Raw genomic sequence first — 21,453 nt, forward strand, 5'->3', positions numbered from 1 at the left:
GTTTATTTATTTTTGAGACAGAGAGAGACAGAGCATGAATGGGGGAGGGGCCGAGAGAGAGGGAGACACAGAATCGGAAGCAGGCTCCAGGCTCTGAGCCATCAGCCCAGAGCCCGATGCGGGGCTCGAACTCACGGACCGCGAGATCGTGACCTGAGCTGAAGTCGGCCGCTTAACCGACTGAGCCACCCAGGCGCCCCTCAGGTTAGCTTTTAAATCCTTTTGACATGGCTGTACCGTACCCAAAAGCAAGAAAACTAAGATATTATAGGCTCACCTTTTGTATTTCCTGGCTCAGAGCTGAAAGCATCCATTTCTCCAGGGAGTTTATGTTCCTTTTAGTGGCATATTCTGGTTGGAGACTACAATCTGGGCACTAGGGATGTTCACTGCTACTGGGTTGGCCAGCTTCTCTAAGACTTTTTAGTGGACCTCACAGGGAAATACGTACTTTTACAATTTGAAAGGTAAAATACATATGAGTTTTTTACTAATATTTCTTACTTAAATCAAGACTACAGGGTTTTAATTTTACAAACTTAAAACCTTCACATCTATCAGTTCTCAAGGGTGGCCACATAATTACCTTGTTTTATCCCACCTTACACCACAATAGTCTCAGAATAATAATGCCAACACGTTGTACCAATAATATAATTATCAAAAACAGTTTGAAGTTTTTTTGGTTTGTTGGTTGGTTCGTTTTTGCTTTTGGTCTTAAGAGTATTTCCCACTAGAAATTTCATTTTACTATATTTTAAAGATACTTGTAATAGAACCCAAATGACAGTTGGCTTTGTTTGTTCCATTTAATTTTGTTCTTAAGGATTTTGTTCCAAGATTTTATTTTGTTTCATATTATGTAAAATTGGTTCTAAAAGTCATATCTATAAAAGAAGCCATATTCAAAGAAGTCTAGTTGCTATCCATTTTCTGCCTCCCCTGCCCCAATTTCATTTTTTCCTTTCACAGTCAATGCTTTCTTAAAATTCTATGGTTTGAGATATTAATCTTTTATTCAGTGACTGGTAAGCAGACCCATGGAAGGAAAAAAGGCTAAGAAACAAACATACCCACCTACAGATATGTGGAAATTTGATGTGTGATCACAGAGACATTCCAAGTCAGTGGGGAAAGGATGAAAAATTTTTATTATTTTTAAGGGAGAGAGTGTGAGCAGGGGAGGGGCAGAAGAGAAGGGGGACAGTGATCCAAAGTGGGCTACTGTTTCCGATTCTGTGTCTCCCTCTCTCTCTGCCCCTCCCCCATTCATGCTATGTCTCTCTCTGTCCCAAAAATAAATAAACGTTGAAAAAAAAAAAAAAATTCAAAGTGGGCTCTGCACTGACAGCAGCGAGCCCAGTGTGGGACTTGAACTCAAGAAGCAAACCATGAGATCATGACCTGAAGTTGGACATTCAACTGACTGAGCCACCCAGGCACCCCAAGAATGAAAATATTTGATAAGTAGTGCTGGGACAATGGTTATCCATATGGAAGAACAACCAAATAAAGACTAAATATGAAACACAAAATATTAACATTTTAAAAAAAAGGATAACCTTATGACTTAAAGAATTCGTAAGGCAAAGAGAGAAACCATAAGGGAAAGGTTAATAAATTGTACTCTATTAAAACTTAAAATTTCTGTACAAGCAAAGAATCGTAAGAACAACCCACAGACTAGGGGCACATATAAATGCACTCCTTTCAGGCAAGTTGTGGTAAAGGGAAAGTAGCATGTACTTCTGAATCCAACATACTTGGGTTCAAATTCTGTGTGACAAGGTGCAAACTAACTGAAACACCTCTAAAATCTCAATTTTATTTTGCAGTGAAGATACAATACCATCCTCTCCCGGGTTTTGTGAACATTAGAGAAAACGTATGTGAAGCATTCATTTGAGGATAATAGGAATTGCATCAGGGATAACCATTGTTATAAGTAATTGTAATTCACAGTACTTACAAGCAACAACTGAATTAGGGTTTTATTAAGCTACTGAATACTAACTGGAAATGTTTAGGACTACAAACAAATCAAAGGAAAAATAAAGTTCTGCTTGAAACCTAAAACCTCAAAATAAGTTGTACTAACCCTCGGGGAAACATTTTTTACAAAGGATTAAGTGTATTAAATAGATATTTTTTATTATAAGGTTAGCAATTACGATTCAGATTAACTAAAGCAAAAAGGGAATTAGTGTAAGGATTCTTAAAGAAATTTTTAATGTTTATTTTGAGAGAGAGAACGAGATTGCGAGTTGAGGAGGGACAGAGAGGGAGGAGAGAGAGAATCCCAAGCAGGCTCTGCACTGTCAGAGCTGAACCCTATGCAGGGCTCAAACTCAAAAGCCGTGAGATCATGGGGCGCCTGGGTGGCGCAGTCGGTTAAGCGTCCGACTTCAGCCAGGTCACGATCTCGCGGTCCGTGAGTTCGAGCCCCGCGTCGGGCTCTGGGCTGATGGCTCAGAGCCTGGAGCCTGTTTCCGATTCTGTGTCTCCCTCTCTCTCTGCCCCTCCCCCGTTCATGCTCTGTCTCTCTCTGTCCCAAAAATAAATAAACATTGAAAAAGCCGTGAGATCATGACCTGAGCTGAAATCAAGAGTCGGACACTTAACCTACTGAGCCACCCAAGTGCCTTTTATAAGGATTCTTAATGCTTATAAACTAGAACTGGAACTCTTTTGCTTTTTTCCTTCTCATTTCTGTTACCTCACAGCTTTGGTCTTCCATGGCCCATATTATAAATGGTACCTTTTCACTTGTTCTCATCATTAACACGCATATTGCCTCTGGGGGGTGGTGGTTGGTTTGGGTTTTTAGGTCTTTTAAATCACATGTTTTTATCAGGTTAATACGCTTATCAATAGGCTTAGTTGAGATTTTCTTCCCCTAATAAGGGCAGTCTTTATCCCATTCTGAGAGATAGCTGCTTCTTAAAAATGTATGTCCACCTCTTTTTTTATTATTTTTATTATTTTTAACATTTTATTTTTTTGAGAGAAAGACCGAGCTTGAGGAGGGGAGGGGCAGAGAGAGAGGGAGACACAGAATCCAAAGCAGGCTCCAGGCTCTGAGCTGTCAGCACAGAGACCAGGGCTCGAACCCATGAATGCAAGATCATGACTTGAGCTGAAGTTAGGTGTTCAACTGACTGAGCCACCCAGGCACCCTGAGATAGCTACTTTTTAGAAAAATATATTCTCTCCTCTATTTAAAATGTTCTTCTTGGGGCGCCTGGGTGGCTCAGTCGGTTGAGCGTCCGACTTCAGCTCAGGTCACGATCTCACAGTCCGTGGGTTCGAGCCCCGCATCAGGCTCTGGGCTGATAGCTCAGAGCCTGGAGCACACTTCCGATTCTGTGTCTCCCTCTCTCTCTGCCCCTCCCCCGTTCATGCTCTGTCTCTCTCTGTCTCAAAAATAAATAAACGTTAAAATGTTCTTCTTTTTACTTATCTACCCGACACACTTTCCCTGCCCCCCCTTTTTTTTTTGGCTATAATTACATTATTAAATCAGTATTCAGTGTATACAGTATTCTGCAAATATTAGCAACTGAAACAAGTACTTAATGATTACATTTCCTTTCTTGCTTAGGTTTTTATGTTCAAAGGAGACAACTTTCTTATGTTTCTGTTTCTTTTTCTATGTGCCTTTCATTAATTCAATGCAAGTTCTCCCATGGAAGTATAACTCTTTTAATAAGTTCAAATAGTCAAATAATCTGTTAATTTTATTTCTTTCATGGACATTTTTTCCTGGAACCATTAATTTTGCTGCTTTATTCTAGACTGGTTGCTCTTAGGCTTACTACATGATTGTCATCTGTCATCATCATCTTGGGAATTCTTCGCTTCTCTCATGTGTTTGCTTCCCTCTTTCCTGGATTCCAGACTTCTCTTATGTTTAGATATACTCCATTCTTATGGAGCACACTTTCCAGTGGCTTTCTGAGAAAGGGTGTTTGGAAGGTGCATTTTTTTGGGTTCTTGCATGTCTGATAATATTTTTATTGTAGCCTCGTGCTTGATTGATAGTTTGGCTGGATAGAGGGTTTTAGGTTGTTTTGACTCTTGAACACTTAGGAATTTTGAACACTGTTGTCTTTAACATCTAGCATTGTTGAGAATGCTGATGTTATTTATTTTTGCTATTATACTTTAAAATTTTAATTTTCTGTTCTCTAACTGTTCCTTTTATATAGTATCCTGTTTCTGTTCTACTTTCATGGATGCAGTAATATCTCCGTAAGGGTTATTTTTTTCTTTCTCTTCATTCTCATTTTTTTCTCTGAGTTTCTTTTTTTCATTATATTTGTTTTGCTGTCTTTTCTCAAATATCTGGATTACTTGACTGTTCCAGTTATATTGGAATAAGATCATTTATGTGGTGGCTAACTTTTTGGTTTTTTTTGGCTTTTTGTTTTTCTTTTATTTTATTTTTTTAAATTTTAAATATTTATTTACTTTTGAGAGAGAGACAGAATGTGAGTGGGTTAGGGGCAGAGAGAGAGGGAAACACAGATCTGAAGCAGGATCCAGGCTCCGAGCTGTCAGCACAGAGCCCGACACGGGGCTAGAACTCACAAGCCATGAGATCATGACCTGAGCTGAAGTCGGCCAGTGAAGCCACCCAGGTGCTCCTGTTTTGTTTTTCTTTTAAAGCAAGAGAGTGTGAGACCAGGGAAGAGGGGCAGGGTGGGGGGAGAGAATCCCAAGCAGGCTCCACACTCAGCAGAGTCCAGCATGAGCCTCGATCCCACGACCCTGGGATCATGACCTGAGCCAAAATCAAGAGTGGGACACTCAATCAACTAAGCCACCCAGGTGCCCCTGTTTTTGTTTTTATAGCTGAGTTGGGAGGTGGGTATGGCAAGGTGAGATGGCAGTGGATGGCAGTGCTGGCAGATTTCATGATTCAACACATAGCCTGTTGCTTACCCTTTCTCATTTGGTGTGGAGCCTTTTACTTTCCCTCGGTATATGCCTGGTGCTCCAGAGCCCACAGGCTCTCTGGATCGGCCTTTGCAGATTAATCTGCCAGGCTTCTACCATTTGGGAGAAAAACTAGTTGGTTAGCTACACTGGACAAGAGAAGGATCTAATTCTCCATATAAAGATTTTTAACTAATTTTCCTATTTTCAGAAGTGTTTTACCCCTTCTTTCAGAGAGTAAACCATTGATCTCAACTCTTAATAAGTCTTTAGATAGATAGGGGGAGTTTTCCTGCTTCAAGTTGTTTTCTCTCCACCTGCCTCCCCCACTGCCCTGCCCTGACTGTTTTATATTTCAGTGTTCTCTTGTCTGCTAAGCTGTAGCTTTTGTAAGTCTGAAAATTTGATTGATAATTCTTACCTCCTTGTTCTCATCACCTCTGAAGATAAATGCCATTTGAAGAAAAAAAACAAACATTGTTCTGCTTTTATTTTGGAATTTTTGGACACATATTTGTGTTCGTTCTGCCTTATTTAACCAGAAGCAGTCTTTGTGTTCACATTTCTGTTACAAAAGCTTTAAACCCTGTTCTATTTCATAGGTCACTGGTTACCAATGGGTTAGGTGTTTAGGGTCAGTTACTCTAACCCTGTGGAATGGAATGTCACATGGTATCAAACATGGCATAGGAGGGTTCACAGACAGATATCGTGATTAGTATCTATAAATAACAAGGATAGGTGTATGTGAAGAGTTCTAAATTCACAGAATTGAGATAGGGAAATTATCCATGTTTGTTTTACTATGTTTTTACAAGGCTGGGAATTTAAAGCGCTCTCATTTAACTTATATTCAGTGTGTTAGAGAGTACTTACACCACATGTGCTATTGCATCGTAGTTATGCAAATAACCAGAGAGAATAGGGTGAGTGGAATAAACTGAACAGAGAATATGTATGATCTTAGAGGCCATATGATGGAGACTGGAGTATAGAAGATAGAATGTTCTGAAGTCAAAAAAAACATTGCCACTTATAAATTGTTGAGTGTAGCCTGCAAATTTTGCTTAGGAGGACAAAAAGCAACATTCTTTTTTCTTTTCTACTTTGGAACCAATTGAGAAACAGACACGGATACTAGTAAAAATGGTGTTGGAAGACAAGACATAGATACATGACCTCAGTGGACTTTCTCATATTTAACCCCTGAATTAGACAAGCTTACCCACCATTGTTTGGGCACTGGTTGGAGACAAAGCAGGCCTCCGCATACAAGGACAGAATTGGCCCCTATGCTTACCATGTAGTAGAGGGCTGACTAGAATGCCCCTCTTCAAGAGAAGGAAGAAGCACAGGAGATTATGCACTCAGAGATATTGAACTGATTAGGTCCTCCTTGCAAATTCATCTGCCTAAGTCACGCCTTCCTTGGCTGAGGAGAAAGTACAGGGGTAGAGAGAAGCTGAAAGTATTTTTCCTGTACTTTTCCCTCCTGAAGATTTGAGTGGAAATGTGGGGAGCACATATTTCCCCTTAACACAAAATATATAATAGGCATAATATTATGTAGTAGTAATATTCATATTCATAATAATATCATGAAGTAATGGGCAGTAGCTAGCCCATCATTATGTGCCGCATTGAATTGCATGCCACTCGTTTCATACCATGGTCGGTAAAGTCTTTTAATCTGAAAACTTCTTGCCATTTATTTATTAGCTCTGAGAAATTTTCTTGTATTATTACTTCTGGATTCTTCATATTTTCATTGCACTATATAATTATGCCTGTCAGATACTTGCATGTGAATATATCCAAGTAAAAGGTAATCTAAGGGACTTTGAAAGGTACCTTTAACCAGAAGTAATTTTTGAGAGAGAGAGAGAGAGAGAGAGAGAGAATGAGAATGAATCCCAAGCAAGCTCTGTGCTGACAGTGCAGCAGAGCCCAATGTGGGGCTCGATCCCATGCACTGTGAGATCATGACCTGAGCTGAAATCAAGATGCTTAATGGACTAAGCCACCCAGGCGCACCTCTCCTTACCCTTTTAAAAACGTATCTTTGGGGCACCTGGGTGGCTCATCAGTTGGGCATCTGACTTTGGTTCAGGTCATGATCTCATGGTTGGTGAGTTCGAGCCCCATGTTGTGCTCTGTGCTGAAAGCTCTGCTTTGGATGCATTCTCCCTCTCTCTCTCTCTCCCCCCCTTCTCTCTCTCTCTCTCTCTCTCTCTCTCTCTCTCTGTCCCTCCCCTGCTCCCGCTCTCTCTCTCTCAAAAATAAATATGTAACAATTTAAAAAATAAATAAAAACGTATCTTTGTGCACTATATAAAAATAATCTGTGCACTTAAAAGAGTATATATGTATACATATATATTCTATTTATATTTTTTAAAAATAAGTGCACATATACACTATTTTGTACCTTAGCTTTTCTCACTTTTTGTTAAGATAGGTGTCTTTCCCTATCAGTATACATACATCATTATCATTCATTTTTAGGGCTTCAGTCTATTCCATGTATGTACAAACCATTATATACAGTATTTCTGTATTCCCACATACATTGCTTGTTTTTATATTTTTTACTTCTTACAGTGTCACATCTAATATTCTTGTATATGTATATTTGTTCGTATATTTATACGATAAATTCCTAGAAATAGAATTGCCAAGTCCAGGAGTAGGTGTCTTTAATTGAACTGAATACCAGTTTTAATTTCCTCTTCATGGTGTTTGAGATTTCCTTCCTCCATTCATTCCAAAATAGCGTACCATCAAGTTTTAGATCTTTGTCTGATGAGTGAAATATATCTTGTTGCTGTGTTTGCATTTATTTAATTCGTTTTATGGCTTCTGAGCTTGTACCTACCCAAACATGTTTCCCCTTGCATTTTCCTCTAGCATTTTTTGCATTTTATTTTTTACTATAAAATTTTGTTAAATACATCATTTATTGGTATTAGGAATGAGGTAGAATTCTAACTTAAGTTTTAAAAGGTAACTAGTATGTATAATCCCTTTTTATTAATAATCTTCTTTATCCTCAGTGATTTGAAATACCATTCTTATGATACATACACTTTACACTTGAGTTTATTTCTAGATTCTTAATTTTCTTAGATAGCTTCTCATTATATTACCAAACTACCATGTTGATAAATATATAACATCTTTTTTTAATAATTGCTACTATTTTGGCATATATTTCATGATGTTCTATTTTTGATTTTTTAAATCTTAATTCCAGTATAGTTAACATATAGTGCTTTATTAGTTTAAGGTGTACAATATTGTGACTCACCAATTCCATATATTACTCAGTGCTCATCCAAATAAGCGTACTGTTAATCCCCTTCACCTCTTACACCCATCTCCCACCACCTCCCCTCTGGTAACCATCTGTTTTTCTCTATAGTTAAGGGTCTGTTTTTGGTTTGTCTTTCTCTTTTCCCTTTTCCTTTGTTCATTTGGTTTTTTTTTTCCTAAATTCTACATATGAGTGAAATCATATGGTATTTTTGTCTCTCTGACTGTCTTGTTGCAGTTAGCATTATACTGTCTAGCTCCATCCATGTTGTTGCAAATGACAAGATTTCAGTTCTTTTTATGGCTGAATAATATTCTGTTATATATATAGCACATCTTGTTTATCTCTTCATCTATCAATGGACACTTGGGCTGCTTCCATACTTGGCTGTTGTAAATAATGCTGCAATAAATGTAGGGGTATTTGAATTCGTGTTTTTGTACTGGGGGTAGATACCCAGTAGTGCAATTACTGGATCATAGGGCAGTTCTGTTTTTAACTTTTCGAGGAATCTCCGTACTGTTTGCCATAGTGGCTCCACCAGTTTGCATTCCCAGCAACAGTGCAAGAGAGTTCCTTTTTCTTCACATTCTTGCCAACACTTGTTGTTTCTTGGGTTTTTGATTTTAGCTACTCTGACAGATGTGTGGTGATCTCTCATGTGGTTTTGATTTGTATTTCCCTGATGATGACTGATGTTAAGCATCTTTTCATCTGTCAGGTGGACATTTGTAGGTCTTCTTTGGAGAAACATCAGTTCATGTCTTCTGCCCATTTTTTAATTGGATTATTTGGTTTTTTTGTTAAGTTGTGTAAGTTCTTTATATATTTTGGATACTAAGTCTTTATTGAATATGTCACTTGCAAATATCTTCAGTAGGTTGTTGTGATCCTCTATTTTTAAAATAGATTAATTTTAGTTACTGCTTTTACTGTTCTGTTAAACTTTAATTCACATCTATGAATTCAGATTTTATTTTTTCTTACACTGTGCTTCCAGTCTCCGAAACCAATTTTTTGTTTTTGTTTTGTTTTTTTTATTTGAGTATAGTTGACATACGATGTATGTTACATTAGTTTTGGGTGTACTCTGAAACCAATTTTTAGGTGTCTGCTCATGAGCTTCTCTTTGGTCAATGCGTTGTGATTTAGTAGTATTCTGTGGTCAAATATAAACACACTGTAACTCCATAATTTCTCCTCAGTTTGAAGAATTTTTCTTTTCTTTTCTAGCCTTTAATCTAGACAACGAGCAACCAGATTATGATATGGATTCAGAAGATGAGACCTTATTAAATAGACTTAACAGAAAGATGGAAATTAAGCCTTTGCAATTTGAAATTATGATTGACAGACTTGAAAAAGCCAGTTCTAATCAGGTACTGTACCTTGTAAAAATGTCTCCTGTCTTAAAGTTAATCCAGTTAGTAGCTTTATTTTGCATTTTCTTTAGACCTGAGTATATTGCCTTTTAAATTTCCCTGACATCTTAGAATTTCTGTTTACAGTATTCCTTGAACTGAATAATTCAGCATAATTTCTTTGAATAGGAGTATGAATAGTACTATTCTGACTGTTTGGATATAAAAATAATACTAGCTGCAATAGTATTTAATACCTTCTCGATCCTTTTCATAGGACTAAATTTGCTTGGTTGGGTCTTTAAGGCAAATATCTTATACCAAATCTGGCTTAGTTAAGCTCAGATTTATTAAGGTACTCATTATCATTTTAGTTTTATGTATATATTACTTAAAATTTTAAGTGAAGAAAAAATTATTCTCAAAGAAGTAATTTTTTTAGTGGGTCATTCTAAATATGGTATAGAGAATTTAAAAGGGTATGGTCTTTTTGGAAAGCAATTAGGCAGCATATGTCAGGAACCTTAAAATGTGTGTACCTTTTGATTTAGTAATCCTACCTCTAGGAGTCATTCTCAAAAAAAATAACTGGTAAAAATGTCAGATTTTTGAACAAGGATGTTCAGAATAACTTACAAGTTGTCTGTAGGGTAAAATATCACATAGCCATTAAAAATAATTATTTTGAATATTAACAGAAATTGCTCATTATGTAATGTTAGATTTCAAAAAAGGATACAGAATTGTTTAAATGCAAAACTCTGAGATTCATTTAAAGTGTTTACATTTATATGTGCGCATTGAATAAAAGATCAAGAAAATCCAACAAAATACCACTATTGGTTCTATTTAAGTGGTAGGATTATTGGTGATTATTATGTTCTTTATTCTGTTTCTGTTTTCCAAATTTACTATAATGAACATGTATAGATTGTTGTAATTAGATTTTAAAAATAAATTGTTTTAAAAAATAATGGCTTGGTGTATCTGTGTGGTGTATTAATATATTAATTGTTATTAATGTAGTAAGAAGTTAGAGATAAAAGTAAACATTTTATAGTAGACTGTTAACACTTTTCAGTAGTTTACCCATTACAAATTCATTATTTTCCTTTACCTCCCAACTAAAGTCCTTTAAATCCTTAAGGCATTACTAGCTATTCAGAACATTTTTCAAAACTTTTCCATTGTGAAATGCCTGCTGCATATTTAGCCTTTCTTCCAGTCTTTTCCCCCCATTTGGATGGAAAGTAATATTTGATGTGCAATCAAAAAAAGTACATTGGAAACCGAATGTTGTAAAATTCAACTTAGTTGGTTTTTTGAAAGACTGTCTTTTTTTATTGGAAATTTGTTTTAATTATCAAATTGAATATTGAAAATATTCTTATTAGTGCTCACAGTTTTCCTAAGATTTTGATTACTGGCATCAGGTATAGGTTCATTTTTCTTCTTTATATGCAAACTTCTAGCAATCTTAGGTTCAGTCTTTATTTTGGTATATCTGCTATTTTTCATGATTGCTCAAAGATTACTCTTGGTGGCTGAAGTTATATCCTCAGAAGCCTTCAATGCTCTATTCTGTAATTTGCTTTCTTTCATTTCAGTCAGTAATTACTTAGTGCTTAGGTGAACAAGGGAGGTGACAGAAGTTCTGCCCTTGGGGAGCTTCTCATCTAAGTGGGGCAGGATAAACAAAACACACGTGAACAATAATACACTTAACTGTCCACATACAATCAACACTATCCTTTTTTAGTTCTTTTTGTTCAGTGACAAGCTTCAAAGCCCTAAAATTGGGTAGGCTCAGAGCATAGTAGCACCTGCTTTTGGCAGTGTAGACAAAGGTAGAAGTTTGCCTTAGGGACAAGATAATGGTCCTGTTATTAGAACTAAGGATTAAAGATACCAAAGACTCTTCTCATTCCAGGTACCTGAACTATGGATTCATGGATTTCTTTATTTTTCCTTTTTGGCAGCTAACATAGTAGCAGATCTCAAGGCAAGGAATCAAGTTTGTGGTTAAAGCAATATTTATTAGGTTGACAGAGAAAAGACATAAAAGATAGACTGAGACAAAGCTTCTGCTCCCATCATTCTGTGGAGACTACTGCAGTGAAGTCATTATTGAAAATTCCTGTTGCCAAATGCCGTGATTAATTTCAGTCCTCATTCATTTATTTTAACTGAGCTCTCTTTATTTCTTGAAACACCTCAACTTTGCTCTTTGGAATATACTTCGTTCTCTTCTGATTTTTTACATTATTTTCTTTGACCATTCCTTCTAATTGTCTTCTACTGAGTCCTTTTCATTAATTTCTGCAAACATCAGGGTTTCTTGAAATTCTGTTCTTGATATTCTTACCTTATGTATTTTGGGATAATATCACCTTAGCAAGCATTTTTCTGAGGGTAATAATACATATATCTTTACCCTTGACTTCCTTCTCAAGCTCCAGGACTTTCTTTTTTCTCTTTTCATGTTGCCTGTTGGCTTCTCCACCTAGATAGTCCCCAGACCTCTCAAGTTTAACTTTTCTGACTTACTCTCTTAACTCCACATGATCCTGTACTGTATTCCTCATCTCTCCAGTGACTCCCAAAACTCACAATGATGTGGGGTTTTTTTTAATCCCTTCGGTCCCTAAATTTCTAATTCTCACTCTTCTTTTTCCACCTGTATATTCCTTGAATATTTCATCTTTAATTATCTCTTCTCTCACTTCTTCAGTCTTTCTACCTTTGCCCAAAAATATGTCATGGGGTCCCTATTTCCAAGAGAAGCCTTTCATTCGACCTCATATTTCTCTATAAAATACTACCCTGTGTCTTTCCTCTTTTTTTTTGTCACCAGTTAAATTTTTAAAAGATTAGCTGTATTGTTTAACTCTTACCCATACTACGATCCATTTCAGTTTACTGAAATTGCACCCAGGGCACCATTGACCTTCTCATTGTCATCCATCCATTTCAGCCTGTATCCTACTAAATGTCCCTAGAGTAGTGGGTGCTGTTGACCTCCACATTTCTTGAGTCTTGTCTTCTTTCTTCATCTTCTCTTCCGTTTTTCCTCTACATAGTGTTTGTTGCTGTTTCCCTCAATATCTGTCCTCAGAATTTATGCTTGTATCTTAAGCTATCAACACAGGCACTCCCAGATGGAGTATTTTATGATTCTTTCATATATCTTAATGCACTAATACTCAGTTCTAAAGTTCTTACGTTGTTCACTTATTGTTTAAATTGTATCTGCCTTGCGTCCATTGCCATATTGTAAGTTTCTGTAGGTAGTGGTTTTATCAGTTTTTTTCCTGTCTTCCCTACAAGCTATATAACACAATGGTGGACTGATAGGAGTTGATTATTAACTACTTATTGTTTAATTGACTATATTAAAAAAACATTAATTTTATGCATAATTTATTCATTTGTGTATTATAAATGTGTTTATTGAAATTGCTAAGCCATAAATCTGTATGTAAGCAAACTAAATGATCTTTGTCTTCATGGAGCTAGTAGTAGTCTAGAAGAAAAGCCCACTAGTAGAATAATTTTTAATCTCCTCACTTCCGGGCCCCCAAAGTAAGGAAACCAAACAACTCCGAGCTGTCTTAAAAATAATAAATTTTACCACAGACCTTTTTATCAAGTAAATAGTGGTCTCCACTGCTTTCTGGTAGAAAGTGTTAAATGGTAGAAGTTTTTTCTTAAGATAGAAAAGTAGTAAGATTCTGATTTTGTGGATATTTAATAGTGTGTCATAATTTGAGACTGTGCAAATAGTTTTTGCCCACTCAAACTGATGCTGTCACTGTGATCATAATGATGCCAGTGACACTAATTGCCTTAGAATAGCTAAAGATACTTTTAACAGAATGGTTAAAATAAAAATTTACTGTATAGCAACATAAAAACATCAGTCAACTGAGAAAATACAGTTAACACTGGAAAGAAAGGTCAGGATCTTTAACTGTAAACAATGTATTGAATTCTTGTTACCTGAGATATAAAGAGGGTATGTATCAACCAGGCAGAAGGACATTCCTAGAAGGAACAAGAAGTACCAGAGAAGGAGACCTGAGGCAGTGTTTTAATCCCATGACACTTCCTGCAGGAGATAGGAAGCAGTGTTATTCTGGTAGTAATGTTGGATAAGAAACTCATTACCACTCTGCAGCTTGATGGAAAGAAACCTATCCTCCTCCACACTCTAGAGTTAGAGTATAATTAGTGAAGGTTACAAAATTTTATCAGAAGCAGAATGACCACAAACAGCTGAAGGTGTGTAGCATATCACACCATTGGTCCCCAGAGCACATGAGAGCTGCTCGTAATGCTATGATGCTGTAAGCATGAGGTCGAGTTTTTGGTTTTTGGTTTTTGTGTTTTATTAAGGTGTGTTTTTTTGAATTATTCTTTTTTTTTTTTAAGTTTATTTATTTAGAGAGCGAGCAGGGGAGGGGCAGAGAGAGAGGGAGAGAATCCCAAGCAGGCTCCACGCTGTCAGTGCAGAGTCCGACGCAGGGCTTGATCTCATGAACTGTGAGACCATGACCTGAGCAGAGATTGAGAGTCAGATGCTTAACCGACAGAGCCACTCAGATGTCCTGAGGTAGAATTTTACTGGATCTAGAAAGTTTGATTCTTATTCTACCACTGGCCTTGTAGACTTTGGGCCGTTCCAGAGAACTTGAGCTAACAGAGTTGCCCATTTAGAGTGATGTTTGGAAATATTGCTGCTTTTGGTTTGGTCTGTTATTCCAGGCTGTGGCCCTCCACTTTAAAGACCAAGTTACTCAGACTCTCAGATGAGTTGAAGCTGACTCCACTGAGACATTGAATAAGCCAAAGTATGGCCACATATAATTTCATTACACTAAAAGTAATCATTACATGGACTAGAATGCTTGAGTTGACATTGTCAGTGTAGTCTCTTCCTGTGGCCAATCTTGGCAGCCAAATTATAATAAGAAACCAACTAATTAATTAACCCTGGTAATCACCATCACAGGACTGGAAATCCAAATGATTATTGCATTTATTCTATGAAGTTATACCAGTATGAGAAATCAGAGATCAAATTTATTTGGTGGGTCATGCCGTCTTCCATTGACTTCATATAACCCTCATATTGATTCATATGTTGATCTTACAGTTTCATTGAGAAAATTTTTCCCTTAATTTCTGAGTTTCAGGGAAACATTTGTTAGGAGATATCTCAACTTGTTTTGAAAATGAATCTTCATTTCCAAAGTGATAAAGTAGAAAGATTGTGATAACAGCACTTCGTTGACGTTTTCCAGCCTTAACTCCATGATCTTTTTCTAGAGTTCCCTGTAAATGGGTATGGATAACCCATAATCCATCCTGCTCAAGCTGATCAGTCTTCACAAGGAACAAGGAAACAGATGTGACCAAGCAAATTTTTACAAACCTTAGTTTGAGATATGTCAACATTATGTTGACTGTATTGATAACAGAGAAGGACATCCTTGAGATACCTGTGTCAAAACTCCAAGGAATCATCTGAGGGCTGCTGTCACAGACGTAACAATGTTATTAGCAGAATGAGTGTTGAGAACAAGGATTCTCTAGTACTAAAGTAGCTTCACTAGAAGAATTGCCTTTATATGTAATTCATACAAGAAATTCAAGATTGCTTAATGTTAAACCTCTGGAAACATGCTAAGTTTATTCTTTCACAGTTTCAAAAGAAAGTTGTTATATTAGTTGTAATATATTAGAAAATATTAATCTTTCAGAAAGAAACTTTCTGTATCTTCTGGTTTCTGTTGGAAAACAAAAGCACAGAAAGAACCTAGTAGACTGTTGAAAACTAGATCTTCAAATGTATAGAATCACAGATTATCAGATTTTTGATGGACCTGAGGTGTCTTCTAGTCCAAGACTTACCTGAGGCGTAGATCTGTTGCAGTCTTCCCAACTACTGTTCATTCAGTCTTCTTAAGTATTTTAAGTTGTGGTTCTTACTACCTCTTAGGGCAAAATGTAAATTTTTGAATGAATCTCCTTATTAACAAATCCTTTGTTAGATTGAATTGAATTCTGTTTTCTGCGATCATGATGTCTGATCATCGTTAGACTGATCACTTTTTTTTCTATAGGAATAGTTTAACTTTGATTTCTCATTTTCAAACATAGTTGATGACAATTTGTGTTTTTCATTTAGCTTGTAACACTTCAGGAAGCAAAACTGCTGCTAAACGAAGATGATTACCTTATTAAAGCTGTGTATGACTACTGGGTAAGAAAACGTAAAAACTGTAGAGGGCCGTCCCTCATTCCTCAGATAAAACAAGAGAAAAGAGATGGCTCCACCAACAATGACCCTTATGTTGCCTTTCGGAGGAGAACAGAGAAAATGCAAACTCGAAAGGTAATGGGCAAATTAGATTTAATTAGTATGCCTTAATAGTATTTAAGATCAGTTTTTTTCTGCTAATAATTTCAATAATTTTGAATACCTTGAACATAAAGAGGAGCTAATAACATTGTTGAACCAAATGTTAGAAATCCTGCTCTTCAGTAGCTTCTGTTGGTACAATAACCAATATCCATGCCCTTTATAGTCTCCTGATTTTACCATTTCAGACTTACAGTTGAAGTAGTAAAAGGAATTCTATATCTTTATATGTCTCAGAAATTTGAGCTCTTCAGTAAACTATACATTTTATACATATCCTCTTGTTTGGGAAGCTTAAGAGCTTATAGCTCTTTTGAAACCATATTCTAATTCTTGGGTATAAAAAAGAACTTGACTCCCTTTAGCTACTGTGGGGTCATGGGAAGGAAGGAAAGGTTCTTTTCAAGCCTGTTCTTCCCATAGTCAGAAGTAACAGTGGAATCTTTTTCTTCTTTTCTGAGTTGTCAGTTGTGTCAGATTTCTAATTGATGAACTTGTCCCCATCTGCCTTTCACAAACAGGGTGAGCCAGAATTTTACATAAGAGCAACAGGGTCTCATGCTGTGGAATGATATGTTATAGAAGAAAGTGTTATTGTACAGGTGGTATTCATTGTCTTCTGTTTCTCATAATTAACAGTAAACACCATACACAATAACACATTCTCTAGCATTGCAAAAAATTAGAACATATAAATGTAAAAGCCATGAGGAATTATGATGGGAGGCAAAGCCTTTTCTATGGATTCCTGTTTCTCCTAACATGAAAAGCTTGTCCTTGTCAGTTGTGAATGTAACAGCTGTGAAACATAACAGCTGCCAGGAATAGTATATTTTAGGAAAAATTCTACTACCGGTTAATAACCAGTTTCTGTAAGTCTGTCTTAGATGTCCCAAGTTTAGATGACATTGCGTAAACCAGGCTAAGTTTTCAATTTGGCGTTTTAGTTCTTAGATAAGATAGTCTGAGATATTTTATGAAAGTGTAACATCTTGCTTAGAAAAGATTGGAATGAGGTAAATTTGTAAATATAGGCAATTAGACATGAGGAAGGGGAAGTTTACCTGAATCATTGAAAAATATGAACCACTAATTGCTTTTTAAAAGAAATGTAATTAATTCAGATACATTCCTAAACAGATTTTTAGCAGTGTCTTTTGAAGGAAGTATACCATTAGACTTTCAGTGAGTGGGTGTGAAGAACTGAAAACTAGGCAGTATTTATTAACATGTAAACAACATTTTAAGTGTTTAAATCAGCTTTATTCTTAAATAGGTTAAATCACTGTTTTCTAACCAGTGCATATTGGGAATTGCTAGTAGTGCATTCCAATGTATAGGTGCTTTCATTGTGCAATAACTAGTTTTGCTTTTTCCTGACACTCTGATTTCTACCCTTTCTCTTGCCTGTTATTTTCACCTTCCTCTGCAGAGTGGTACATTTTCTTTTCCAGTAGTCTTTTTATTCCTCTCTGTTTTCAATTTTGGGACCAAAGACTTTTCCCCTTCATGCACACTGATGCTGCTTCAAAATGTTTATGGTTCAAAATGAGAAAGTTGGGAACGCAGTCAACAATGAATACCCCTAGATGTTCCAGAGGTGGGCAAGCACTGGGATCTGCAAAAATGAATACTGCTAGCAAAGGTTCTCTACTTTTTTGTTTCCACAGATTGAAAACACATGTATAGCTACATACAGAGGTGCTAAAATAAAGGACTTCTGAAATATTTGCTTGGCAGGCTAGAATTTAATTTTAATTTGGTAAACTAATATTTAATTTGGGAGTGCTTAAGTACTTTTAGGACATTCTTAAATGAGACAGTCTTAAGGCACCAACATGTCTGAAAGTGCTGATTGGGAAGTCTTAAATCAGCATGTGTGTTTAATATGTTTAACCCCATATATACAACTGTTAACGTCTGTGCTTTCTCTCCTCCCTCTCTGTGGCCCAGAATAAACGAGAAAGACAAGAGAGGAAACTCAAAGTAGTTGTTCTCAGTCTGGCCACATGTAACAATCTCCTGTGAATTATCCTTGGTTATAAAAAGGTCTCCAGTTAAATCTAAAGTGCAGCAGTTTGAGAACTATTTCCCTGAAGATTGGGCAGTAGGTCAGAACTATAATATGTAACTGGGAATAGGGAAAAAAAGAGTTGGTCCAGAGCAGAGACCATTGTGAGGGAGCTGTAAAGGAAGTGAATGGATTTGAAAACAGGGATAGGGCCATCTTAAAAGCACAGAAAAGATATCAGTATGAATTCATTGTTTTTAATAGATCTGTGAATGTATGTGTACATACATATATTACAGGTGTATTTTCTAGCTCTCTTCGCTGAGTCTAGAAGCAATGATACTCAGTAGCAGTGAGCATGCCTAGCATGTAGATCTTGATTTTTAAATGCCATTTTCCATCAAAAGGAACCAGAAATCCTTAGAAAAATAGTGTTTCCAGGTCTAGGGCTGGGAAATATAAAGATACGCTTGAAACATTCTGTTATGCCAGAAAGTAAGACTGTTGATTAAAGACAAAAGCATGTTGGACCCATGTCAGAAGGCCTCAAGAGCCAGCTTGAAGGGGGACTCTACTAACCAGATGTGGGAAAGTTTTAAATGTCAAAATAAATAATGAATAACCCATAGTAACCCATGAGTCCATACTAATATAAGTGGATGGATAGATGGATGGAGGGTGGGAGGGAGGGACGGATGGATGAATGGATGGTTGGTTGGTAGATTGACTGATAAAAGAGAAGGGAACACTTTTCCTTACAGTAGAACTTTAAAATTTCCAAGTTTCAGTAGAATGATGAAGTTTGAAAATCACCATTTGGCCTCCATGATAGTAATAATTGTTTCAGGCAAAAGTTAGAATCAGTGGATACTACATTAGTGGGAGGAAATTTGGTGAGAAACAAGGTACATAATCCTACAGTGTCCTTTTTAATTAAAAATAGTAATTTGACTAAAGGAACCTGACAGCATCTTAATCAAGGGATAAAAATTACCATCAACAGTAATGGGACAAATAGTTATCATTTAACTCCTGATATAAGAGACGGATACAATGATCACTTCTGTGATAATCCTATGAAGAATACATAACCTGAATTTAATTGTGGGAAAACATTGAAGAAACCCATAGTGAGGAACATCCTACAAAATAAGTGGCCTCTATTTAAAAATGTCAAGACTATGATCACTATAGAAAGTCAAAGGAACTATTCCAAATTATAGGACATTAAAGAGACATGACAGCTAAGTGCAATTGTAATCCTGAATCAGACCCTAGACCAGGAAAAAATTTACTGTTATGAGTGAATTTAGTAATAAAAATAATTGTCCTGCTAATGTCCTTTATAGCATCAATTACGTAAACATATAAAAATACATATTTAACAATTATATTTATTGTTATAAAGGACATTAGTAGGACAACCAGTGAAACATGAATAAAGTGTTTAAATTAGATAATACGGTAACATCAGTGTTAATTTCTTGATTTCGATAATGGTTACTGGTTATATGAGAGAGTATCATTGTTTCTAGAAAGTACGTATTAAGGTGCTTAGAGATGAAGGGACAGTACACATCCCAACCATTCTCAAAAAATGTTTTTTAAATAGGGATACCTGGGTGGCTCAGTCAGTTAAGCATCCAACTCTTGATTTTGGCTCAGGTCATGAGCTCACAGTTGGTGAGTTTGAGCCCCGCATATTCTCTCTCTCTCTCTCTCTCTCTCTCTCTCTCTCCCTCCCCCTTTCTCTCTCCCCCTCCCTCTCTCTGTCTGTCTCTGTCTCTCTCTCTCTCAAAATAAATTCTAAAAAAATATGCTAATTTTGCATATTTGTGTATGTGTTTATTATACATTCATGTGTATGTGCCTTAGTCCGTTTAGGCTGCTATAACAAAAAACACCATAGACTGAGTGCTTTAAACAACAAATATTTATTTGTCACAGTTCTAGAGGCTTGAAGGTCCTAGATACAGGTACTAGCAGATTCAGTGTCTGGTGAGGGCCTACTTGCTGATTCAGAAGTGATCATCTTACTGTGTCCTCACATGGTGGAAGGAGCAAGAGAAAGAGCTCTTTGAGGTCTCTTTTATAAGAGCACAAATTCATTTGTGAGGACTCCTCCCTCATGACTAATCACCTCCCAAAGGCCCTACCTCTAAATACCATCACATTGGGGCCTTGGAGTTTCAAAATGAATTTTCAGAGGACACAAACATTTTAGTTCCTCACAACATAGACTAAATAAATACATACAGAGACAGAGATAAAACAAATGTAAAATAATAAATAACATTTGAGCAATCTGGATGAAAATACAGAAGAATTGTTCATACTATTTTTTTAACTTTATGTAAATATGAAATTATTTCAAAATAAAAAGTAAAAAAACAGAGAGGACTAGAGAAAGGAAAAATTAGTAAGGGTAGTTAATTTGGGCCTAAAGAGAGCAGAAAATGAATGGTTAAGACAGGGCAGAAGCATATAGTCCACAAAAAACACTTAGTGAAGAGGGGGGTGATCTTAAAAGGTTCTGGTGCACTTTTGAATATTGTTCAGCTGGCATGTAGCCTTATATTATTACTCGTCTTTTGAATCTGTATGTCTCATTCTTACTAGACTGTAAGCCTTTTGAGGATAGGGGACATGTGCAGTACTCTGTACAGGGGGACACTTTAATATTTGCTCTTGGAGGGGTGCCTGGGTGGCGCAGTCGGTTAAGCGTCCGACTTCAACCAGGTCACGATCTCGCGGTCCGTGAGTTCGAGCCCCGCGTCAGGCTCTGGGCTGATGGCTCAGAGCCTGGAGCCTGTTTCCGATTCTGTGTCTCCCTCTCTCTCTGCCCCTCCCCCGTTCATGCTCTGTCTCTCTCTGTCCCCAAAATAAATAAACGTTGAAGAAAAAAAAAAAAAATATTTGCTCTTGGTAATGTTAATTTTTTTTTTCAATTGGGAGGTATTTCTGCCTGCTTGCCAAGTTTTCTTGCTTAAAACCATGCTGTAGATTTTGCCTTTTGTCATAGTACTGAAGGGGTAAAAAAATTAATTTCCTTTTGATGAAATAAAAGAATGACTAATGTAACATTTAAAATACTTGGTACGCAGTACCTTAATGAGATTTAGTTTAGGTTATGTTTTATAGGTGATGATTAAGTTTGAAATACAAGAAACTATACATTAAAGAAAAAAGTAAAACTTTGAATCTTTAAGTTTTATTTTCTGTTTTATAATCCTCCAATATGAAACCTGGCTTCAGGTTCTTTCTAATGTCATTGTATTATTTTTTTTTTAATTTTTTTTTAACGTTTATTTATTTTTGAGACAGAAAGAGACAGAGCATGAACGGGGGAGGGGCAGAGAGAGAGGGAGACACAGAATCGGAAGCAGGCTCCAGGCTCTGAGCCATC

General features: G+C 36.5%; 1 protein-coding gene across 3 annotated transcripts in view; it reads left to right on the top strand.

Annotated features, from left to right (window-relative positions):
* The window catches only part of EPC2 (enhancer of polycomb 2), a 121,296-nt gene that overhangs the window by 70,826 nt on the left and 29,017 nt on the right, over positions 1–21,453 (top strand). For all 3 annotated transcript variants that reach the window (XM_040475006.1, XM_040475005.1, XM_040475007.1), the window contains exons 3-4: positions 9,485–9,630; positions 15,803–16,009. In XM_040475006.1, the coding sequence (XP_040330940.1) occupies positions 9,485–9,630; positions 15,803–16,009 (353 nt within the window). The remainder of the gene's footprint in view (positions 1–9,484; positions 9,631–15,802; positions 16,010–21,453) is intronic.

The sequence above is a fragment of the Herpailurus yagouaroundi genome, unplaced genomic scaffold, assembly GCF_014898765.1.
Source record: "Herpailurus yagouaroundi ecotype Mexico unplaced genomic scaffold, PumYag 140, whole genome shotgun sequence".
Taxonomy (NCBI): Eukaryota; Metazoa; Chordata; class Mammalia; order Carnivora; family Felidae; genus Herpailurus; species Herpailurus yagouaroundi.